The sequence below is a fragment of the Vollenhovia emeryi genome, unplaced genomic scaffold (assembly GCF_000949405.1).
Source record: "Vollenhovia emeryi isolate VEMERY1.0 unplaced genomic scaffold, V.emery_V1.0 DF939228.1, whole genome shotgun sequence".
Lineage (NCBI taxonomy): Eukaryota > Metazoa > Arthropoda > Insecta > Hymenoptera > Formicidae > Vollenhovia > Vollenhovia emeryi.
In genome coordinates this window covers 436,225-445,219 of record NW_011967138.1, presented here as the reverse complement: position 1 = coordinate 445,219, position 8,995 = coordinate 436,225, and the positions used below count along the sequence as shown (strand labels likewise).

The following is an 8,995-nucleotide window of genomic DNA, read 5'->3' as shown; positions in this document are numbered from 1 at the left end:
TCTCGTTTTCGCGGTCCGGAACGCGTCCCGCGAGCGCGCGCCACCGCCTCTCTCGTCGTTCCTCTTCTTCCGTAGATCCGAGGAGGCTCGGGATCAGATCGACATCGACAACCCGGACCCGCGCTGGTCCCCGTAGATCATTATATCGATCGATCTATCGTCCGTTCGTTCAAGTGCGCGGATCCCGCTAGAGCCTCTCGGTGGCGGCGGCGGCGGCGGCGGCGGCAACGCGACGCCGTCGTCGATCGTCGGTCGCGGGACCAGGTCTCGCCCCCATCTGGAGCGTCACCACCTTCGGGAACCCCGTGGGCGCGGTTTACGTCGCTCCGCGCTCGCTCGCTCGGGGTATACGCGCACTTTCCGCCGCGGTCGCTCTCCTTGCGCAATTCTCTCACTCGCTCGCCCCGTCACCGTCGCCTTCCCTCACAGAGGCGCTACGGCTACTACCGCGGTCGCCATGGTGCACCACTCGCTCTGGTAGCACTCGCGCTCTGACGCTACGCTACACCTACTACGGCCGAGCGCGGAGAGCCGTGGGTCGCGCGCGGTCACGTGACCGCGCCCGAGCGTGTACGTCACGCAGGTTGCGAAACAGGTGAGTCCCTCCCAAGCACGGATGTACCGGGTGTCCCGGCGCCCACCGTCGATCCCTCGGTTCACTTTGGACTCCAGTCTCTGCCATTTCTTGATCATGGACGCGACTGCGGCTCGCCGACGACTTGCCTTTTAACGCTGAAACAACTCGGAGTTGACATCACGACGACATTGTTAAGACTTTATTTATCGTTGAAAATTACCTGGACCGTGGAGGGACTTTTTGAGTGACGAATAAAGTTGCGACGACGTTGTGCGATGTTGTATCGCGAGATTTATGTTCTGTCCAGGGAGGAGACCTTCGAGTGAACTGCAGAGCTTTCGAAGGAGACGAGAAGAGGCGAGAGGACTCGTGCCTGCGGCGATCTTCCGCTTTCATAGACCTTCAACTGGAATACAAGGTGTATTTACAGGATTGAAAAAATGCGGGACGCGTCGCGCTCCTACTTTTTACCAGGGAAAAGTGAAGCCGCCGACTCGTCGCCCGAGGAAGCTGCGGTTGAAAGGACATCCGGTGGTTTCCGGGGCACCCTATGCGTCGCGTCGCATCGTCGCTCGCCCCTGATGCTTGCATACCTCCAGGGGCTGTTCGCTGACAAAGATGGAACGTTTCGAATGTGGGAACTGCGCGAGGGGTCTTTTATCCCGGCCCATACCTGGAAAAGACCCCGATATTCAGCACGTACATACGATGCGACAACAATGAATGAAGCAGCACATCTCTGCCTCTACGTTTCTGTCTCGTCTCTGTCGTAAAACGATAGAGATATGTTTTGCAATTTTTCAATGAAACGCAAGCTAATTTTCATTAATGCCCGCTTCTACCAAAGATTATCTGTGGCTTGATTCGATCTGTGTCTCTTTCCAACTGTTACTTTAGAAAGAGACGAAGGACGAATTAAGCTCAGCTTAAAAGTTAAGCGACGTTGGTGAAATCGGGCGTTAATCTGCATTTCGTGAAAGTGGGCAGAAATTGAGGCGCATAAATTTTCCTACCCTAGTGGCACGGTGCATTGAACAAACATTGGCTAAACATTGGCCCATGTGTTGGGGAAACGTTTAGCCAATGCACTGTGCCACCAGGGTATGTGTCGACAATTTAGCAGAATTCCAATATTTGAATAAATTTGCGACAAATGCGTCGGCTTTGAATGGAAAAATTCTTCGGGTCGCTTTAGCAAACCTGTAAAATTCTCTGGGAAGCTGTCCCTCTCTCTCGACAATTAGAGGATTCTAAAGTCATCTGTTTTACCGACACATTCGAATGTAAATTTTTCGCTGGTGAATCTTGAATTTCTATTAGTTTTTACGCACAAATTAATACCAGGATATTTTCATACTTAAAACACTCAGGTCGGGAGTCTGATGAAAAAGATATTGGTATTTGAAGTTTTCCACTTTTCAATCGCGAGCAATTTGAAATTGGCTTCATAAAATTACAAAATTCTTACAGTACGCATAGAAACAAAGCAGGGGGTTGACGACTTTATACAAAGAACGAAGAAAAATCAGAAATATCAGCATGTGAAGCCGTCACTTAACCTAACCTAACCACAATTACTTACAAAGCGATATTTTTCATTTCTCTTCGTTCTTTATATAAAGTCGCGAACCCCCCGCTTTGTTTTTGTGCGTACTGCAATCGCGTGGAAGAATTCTGCAATTTTATAAAGCCAATTTCAAATTGTTCACGATTGAAGAATTGATAAATTCAAATACCAATATCTTTTTCACTAGACTTCTAACCTGAGTGTTTTAAGTATGAAAACGTTCGGCTACGCGGGCCGCAACTTGTCCTAGCATTACTTTGTGCGTAGAAGCTAATAAAAAGATTTACCAGCGCAAAAACTACACTCGAATGTGTCGATAAAACAAACTGCAGAGGATCCTCGTAACAAGCAACCGTAAAGTGAACGCGACGGTGAGGCCTGCTCGTGTTTTATAAGTCGTCGACATTTTACGGCAACTTATTAACTGTCGAGAGAGAAGGACAGTTTTCGGGCACTTTCATGTGCGAGGCTCGAATTCGTTTGACGGAGAAACGTATGCGAAAATTCTGCTCTTAGGGAAAACTTGCCAGTCGATTGGCTATTCGCAGTTTTTAAGCAATCGACTTCCAACCTTTCCGCGAGGACAGAACTTTCGCGTACGCTTCTCCCTTGAACGGAATTCAAGAGTCGAGCCCCTAGAGCGTTGTCTCACCCAAATAATTTATTTCAAAACGGCACGCAAGAAGTTCTCAGCGCGTCGTTTCTCCGATCCAATATGGCCGCGGCAAGCGTACAGGAGCCTTGAAAACAAAGTAGGATTCACGTCCACTCGGACATTCGATAGAGCGAGAAAGAGAGAGAAACAGAGAGAGAGAGAGAAACGACGTGCGCGAGCGAGAAAGAGCCAACTCAGCCAACAGCTCGAGTGCAGAACGTGCAAGTAACGCGAGCAGACGTCTCGCGATCGACCACGAGCCAACTTCGGAGCGGTTTGATCTCGCATGTAACCTCAAAGTTTCCGAAAAAGTCGATAGTTTTGCGAAATTCAGCAGGCATGGCCGAGAGCAAAAACGACAAGGCGAAGGTCGATCTCGGTCTGCTGGAGGAGGACGACGAGTTCGAGGAGTTTCCCGCGGAAGGTACGTGTCCCCCCCCCCGATTTGAGACTCCGTGTACGCACATTATTCACCCTTCAAACTCGCCGATTCATTCGGCGTCGCGAGATCGGGGGATTTGGCCTTTAAAGCGTGTCTGTTGACCAGATTGGACCGCGAAGGACGAGGACGGCGATGACATCAGCGTGTGGGAGGACAACTGGGACGACGACGACGTCGAGGACGATTTCAACCAACAGCTGAGGTATTGCTTTGCCACAAATCCGTTTATTCAACAAGAATTCCACGTGTAGGGGGGGGAGGAGGAAGGGGGCAACGTGGAATCTCACTAGTGAACAAAGAAACGTTCGAGCCCTTTTGATGTCCGCGCGAGGCCGCGAAGTGTCGTGCACGGGACTCACGGTGCTATAATTGATTTCAGAGCGCAGCTAGAGAAACAGAAGGCCACGAGCGATGCGATGAAGAAAAACTAAGTAGACCGTGGTGTACGTTTAATCTTATTATTTTGTATAAATAAATGTAATTAAATATCAAGCTCGTGTACCTACCTCTCGTGTATGTAACGTGCACGCGTAAAACTCGTCGCAATCTTTGGAACGTGATAGCAGGGTTAGTTTCTCTCCTTTTTTTTCTCTTTGTATAACACTGTATGCAACATGCACCGTACGTCTTGCGGGAACGCACACGCAGTTCCTTTGTACAAAACTTAGTTCGTAAATATATATATAAATGCTACGCTCGGTAGGTCCAGAAATGCGTATGGTGCCTTCCCGAAGGGTGACTCGTTTCGCGCCTCAAGTCAATCGAAAGGAGTCATTATTCTCTAATGGAAAAAATACTTGGCATATCTTATTGTAAATGTATAATCAGGTACAGTCTTCGTTTTTTTTTTCCTTTTAAATCCGCCAGGTTTTCACCGAGAACGTAAACGGGTCTGTCGTATGGCACGTGTCGATTCTCCTCGACATATGTATTTTGATATAAGTATCTTAATGACTCCCGCAGACACGTCGTCAAGAGAACAAAGGATAGTGTGCGAGTCTCACTTAAGTCGCAATCTTCTAAAGAATTCTATCTAGAGAACCGGATGTGAGTCGAAGTTAATTCGCGGCGTCGTGATGCGTCTTGCAGCAAACCAACAGCTCTGATACTAGTGCGTCCAACATTTGCATGTTCAAGTCCAAGTTGATCCTTTTGATTTCGTATGAACCCAGCAGATAGTCGAGGGCCTTGCGCAAGTCGTCCTCGCCGAATATCAGCTTCACATCGTACGACAGCCTGTCCTCCAGTATACGCAGCAACTTGTCCCTCGACTGCGTGCTGTTCTGATTCGCGACGTCCTGCGACGCGTCCCAAATTAACGAGGAGCCGCTCAGAGAGTCGAACAACCAGATAATTATTTTCTGCAAGTAATCTCGAAGTTAACAAACCGGTTTGCGAAACAAAGAAAAACACAATATTCCTGCGAGCGTAACTTCACCTGCAGGATTGGCTCCGAAACGTTCCCGAGTAGCAATTTCGTCCATCTAACGACCGCTTCTTGCTGCAACGTGTTGTTACTAGCGATGCCCGCTAGAAGCTCGCAAATCAGATCTATCGTCGTGCAGGTCAGCGTTAAATTAGAATCCAGCTCGTCCAATTCGTCTGGAAAACGTAATGTTCATTCTTTCGTTGTTACAAGATCCATGTAACTTTCTTGCTTCGCGCAATAAAAATGCAACGTTATAGCCTACCGTCGTACGAAGTATTGATAGTCTCCCACCAGCAATCGAGTAACTCCGAATCGCCACTTGCTTCCATCGAGTCGACTGCTTCGTAAGCAGTGTCTACCGTGCAGTACTCCGTCCTCTCCGCGATCAATTGCTGGAGTTCACAAGCTAGGCTTTTCTACAAAGGATGTTTCGAAATCTAAATTTTGTGCATATTATACAAGTGCGATTTCGGAAGAGGCGAATTAAATTGAAAGAAGACGCAAATTCATGGGTCAAATTTTCCACATTAGAACGTATAATAGCGAATTCGGTTGCTTGCACTAGTGCGCACTGAGTGCACACTAAGGCCTGTTTATAGTCAATTCTTATATTTAAATTTGTCTTAAATACACGTTCAAAGAGTATTTGGTCAAACAATGAACCATATAGATGCTACACAGATCATTTTACTGGCTACAAAATATTTCAAGAGACAACAATGGATCTGTTTAGTCGACCTTATCTGGCTCTTATTTAATAAATTCAATAAAAATATAATGTGCAACGTTTCGACACCTTGTTTGGGTCCTTTTCAAGCACAAATTCTTAAAATTAATTGATATCAAAATTGAGTCATTGTAATAAGTCTTTAAACAGTAAAAAATTTTTATGTAAAAAGTTGAGTCATGATTATGAAATTAACAGCACAAATTGAATGTGTCCAAAGTCTACCATGGTTGGAGAGTGACTGTTTCAAGAGACATTTAAGACGATCCTTAAATATAAGAATCGACTATAAACAAGCCTCAGTGTGCACTCGGTGCGCACTAGTGCAAGCAACCGAATTCGCTACAAGATAAAACTGGAAAATGTGAAACTTGAATTTAATACACGTTGCTGCTTGTTGAATATACTCGAATTTTGTTGATTTTTCGAGGGCATTGAAAGATACGTATTGAAATTCTCAGTTCTTGTCTAGAACGTGTATGTTACAATGTACAAGTTCCATTACCGACTTTATGTCCTCGACAAATCTCCAGGGTATGTCAGACAAGGGCATTAGGGTGGGTGGGGGCGAAGCCTCTTCTTCTTGATCCATCTCGAAACCCGGTACAACAGTTTTCAACGTGTTGAAAACACCAGTCACGGTCTTGGCCAGAAATCGATCTAAACGAGGCGCTACCGCGTCGGCCTTCTTGCCCGCGCTGCTACTAGGTCGAAGAAAATGACGCAGCTGCGGCGGACACTCGTTCGCCAGTCGCGTACACAGTGTCTTCAAGTACGTCTCCAGCTCGATCCGGCCACCTTCGGGCAACACCAATTCCGACATGACACTCGCCAACGACGGCATCTGGAATTTTGCAAGCGTAGTTATTAAATAAGGCGGGCGTCTCTAGAGTGTAGGGAGGTCCAGGGTTCAAACCCTGGCTGAGGTAATATTCTTCGCAATGATTTTCTTTAAGTAGAATTTGCCAGCCGAGCGTCGTCAAGCAATTTTCTCTACATTGGTTATTCAATTACTGGCGTTAAATAATTCTTTACGTAGTTATTAAACTTGACGTGACGGCTTTGAATCTATTTGCAAGCACTTCTCTAATTTCGTACGAATATTTTCCTCGATCGCGAGCCTTACTTCTTCCAAACTGAGATGCAACTGAACGAAATCGGCGTACTGCCTCTTGACCGTAGCGGTGGTCGTTTCAAACAGATCCATCCCACGCTGCTCGACGTCGTCAAATTGTATGCAGTAGTACAATTGCTGCGAGCCGTCCGTCGCGGTGTGAAACTCGGTCCAAGGAATCGATAAATTCGTAAATTGGCTCCCGTCGTATATTACGTAGGACTTTTCTTCGGCGTGCCTGAAATTCACAGGCACATGTATTGACGCGCCTGAGGCTAAGCGCCGTCTTTACTAACAGTGGCGTGGTTGCCGTAGATTTCTGTTGCAGCAGATTTCTCAGCCTGGCGATGGTCGTCGCGAAATCCGTCGGTTCCTCGTACACCGGTGATATCTTGTCTTCCTCCAATTCCAGATCCGCGTCAATTATGCTGTCCGTTATGCTGTCCCCCCATAGGCCTCTGTGTTCCGTGGAGAGACCTTCCAGACACAGAGTTGACCTTTCCGGAGCTGCCGTTGAAGCTGCACTCTCGTCTTCGCTCGTAGTAGCTGCAGTTGGACTAGACTTGGATACGGATTTTGGCAATTGCTGCGGAATCACGGCCGCCGTCGCGGACGTGATACCGTCGCTTAGAGCAACAGTTATAGTACCCTGAAAGAACGATTAGTATCACCGTCGTGTAATTATCACGCATACATTATTATCTAAAACTATTAGAATTTACATTGATATTCTGTTTTACTGGAGTGGCAACCTGGTTCGCTGGCGCTTCCAGTAATCTCAACAGGTTCTCGATCAACCAATCGGGGCAGCTTATCGTGTCTATCGTTATTAAGAGCCTCTTCGCTAGGATAGATAACAAAAGTTTGCACGGTAATGAGCTAGTTAATTCCCACTGTAAAAACTCTTGTGCCAGAACCGTAACTAAACGATGCAACATGTGCTCCTGCGTCGACGCGTTGCGAGAACCGGGGTGCAGGTATTTGTACGCCTCCTCCACGCTAGCTGCAGCACCCTTCTCGACTCTGCGCAACGCCCTGTGGAACGGATAACGATCAGTGGGACAATTTTACCAGACATGCGCGCGCAAAGGAATAATTGCCGACAACTGCCCGTACCTACGGTACTCCTTCAGGTGTAACAGCAGCACGTTTGCCAACTTATTAATAAGTTTTATCTTATCTATCAGACTGGCTTTCCAGACGAGCCTGGTCAAGAACTTGATCAACAAGTCCTGCGCCTCGTCAGGGAATGACTTGTCGCTACTTATATTCCTATACCAGACTTCTATACACTTCGCATTGATCTCCCGCGTCATTTCTGTTACGTCCAGCTTTTTTCGCCTCGTCAGGGGGACCTCGTTCTTACGGGTTTCATCGTTGTTGCGCTTAACGCTATCTTGTTGTGCGGAATTCGAGTTCTCTTGGTCCTCCTCGTCACCTTTGCGAGCGACCTCCGTGCTTCCATCCTCGTCTACCGAACCCAGCCAGCTCGCCAGCCTCTCGCGCATCCATTCATTCGCAAATCCCAGAGCGATCGGACTATTGGCCTTCAGCGTGAGACGCAGCAGACAACAGCTCAACCACACGGATATGACCGTGACGAATACGGCCCAGGAGATGGAAACGTAGATCGGCAGAGGCGCGAGACCAGTCCACCCTTGCACAACCAAGGAGAGTATCGCAGCTGCCACGCTAAAAACTAGCAGTATTTGGTTCAACCAACTCATTGGTATAACTTTCTCCATTTTGCGCGCCGTTAGCTGCTCTCAGTTCAGCGACAGCTTAAGCGTTACATTTTGTGCCGCGGTAACCGGGACCTGCCGAGAAAAGAGACGCGTTTCATTCACCCTCCGCTCGTCGTCTTACCATATACAGCGAAACCAGACTGCAAGATCAGGGGGACAAGGTGCACGCTTGCCCGCCGAAAACTGGGACCGAGATTACTTTTGCGTCGCTTGTCAACGCTTGCGGCAGAACAATGAGGATTTGACGGAGCGTCGGCGAGCGTGCACCTTGGACACTTCTATTGGAAACGCGCGTGTAAACGGGCGAATTCGTCGCCCGGTGAATCCCCCCCTCGAGGGAACGTACCACGTATGCATTCCTGCACAGCTGTTTTACCTCGCCATTCCCAGCGAGTTTCCTCGTAGGCGATTAACCTCGCCATCAACGCGATTCGGGGATACGTCGCGAGAGGGTCCGCGCCTGGCACCTCGTCATCTATTACGATAAATCCATATCGCGCGGCGACCCCGTTCTTTTTACGTCGATTCGCTCGCGTAACCGACCCCCGTCAACAACATCGCCCGCTTTGTTACGCGCGACGCGGCCACGGAACACGCATCTTCGCGAGACTCCCGGTCGTTATCCGTTTTCCGCGGCCGCCAGTCATGTACTATCGAAGATCATCAACCCGGGGCAAAATTGTCAACGGGGGGGGGACCTGAGAATCCCAGGTGTAATCCGTGGACTATCGACATTATC

At 48.2% G+C, this 8,995-nt stretch overlaps 2 protein-coding genes across 3 annotated transcripts; one reads left to right on the top strand and one right to left on the bottom strand.

Moving 5' to 3' along the window:
- The first annotated feature begins 2,979 nt into the window (after window positions 1-2,979).
- On the top strand, window positions 2,980-3,734 carry LOC105560532 (26S proteasome complex subunit DSS1). The gene is made up of 3 exons (XM_012009717.1): window positions 2,980-3,223; window positions 3,347-3,443; window positions 3,621-3,734. The coding sequence occupies exons 1-3, from the start codon at window positions 3,139-3,141 to the stop codon at window positions 3,670-3,672; spliced, it is 234 nt and encodes a 77-aa protein (XP_011865107.1). The 5' UTR covers window positions 2,980-3,138; the 3' UTR covers window positions 3,673-3,734.
- Window positions 3,735-4,045: 311 nt separating this feature from the next.
- On the bottom strand, window positions 4,046-8,931 carry LOC105560531. 2 transcript variants are annotated; one of them, XM_012009715.1, is made up of 9 exons: window positions 8,603-8,931; window positions 7,628-8,328; window positions 7,264-7,546; window positions 6,808-7,160; window positions 6,524-6,749; window positions 5,903-6,241; window positions 4,933-5,086; window positions 4,680-4,843; window positions 4,046-4,602 (listed from the first exon to the last, which is right to left on the bottom strand). In XM_012009715.1, the coding sequence occupies exons 2-9, from the start codon at window positions 8,254-8,256 to the stop codon at window positions 4,300-4,302; spliced, it is 2,451 nt and encodes an 816-aa protein (XP_011865105.1). In that variant the 5' UTR covers window positions 8,257-8,328; window positions 8,603-8,931; the 3' UTR covers window positions 4,046-4,299. The 2 variants fall into 2 exon arrangements, with proteins under 2 accessions (XP_011865105.1, XP_011865104.1); XM_012009714.1 differs by having other exon boundaries at window positions 7,234-7,546; window positions 8,603-8,930.
- Window positions 8,932-8,995: the final 64 nt, after the last annotated feature.

Coding starts and splice junctions, on each gene's coding strand:
- LOC105560532 (XM_012009717.1), top strand. CDS start 3,139: ATGGCCGAGAGCAAAAACGACAAGGCGAAGGTCGATCTCGGTCTGCTG. Junction 3,224..3,346: donor CGAGGAGTTTCCCGCGGAAG/GTACGTGTCCCC, acceptor TCTGTTGACCAG/ATTGGACCGCGAAGGACGAG. Junction 3,444..3,620: donor GATTTCAACCAACAGCTGAG/GTATTGCTTTGC, acceptor AATTGATTTCAG/AGCGCAGCTAGAGAAACAGA.
- LOC105560531 (XM_012009714.1), bottom strand. CDS start 8,256: ATGGAGAAAGTTATACCAATGAGTTGGTTGAACCAAATACTGCTAGTT. Junction 7,547..7,627: donor CACCTGAAGGAGTACCGTAG/GTACGGGCAGTT, acceptor TCCGTTCCACAG/GGCGTTGCGCAGAGTCGAGA. Junction 7,161..7,233: donor CAGTAAAACAGAATATCAAT/GTAAATTCTAAT, acceptor TCGTTCTTTCAG/GGTACTATAACTGTTGCTCT.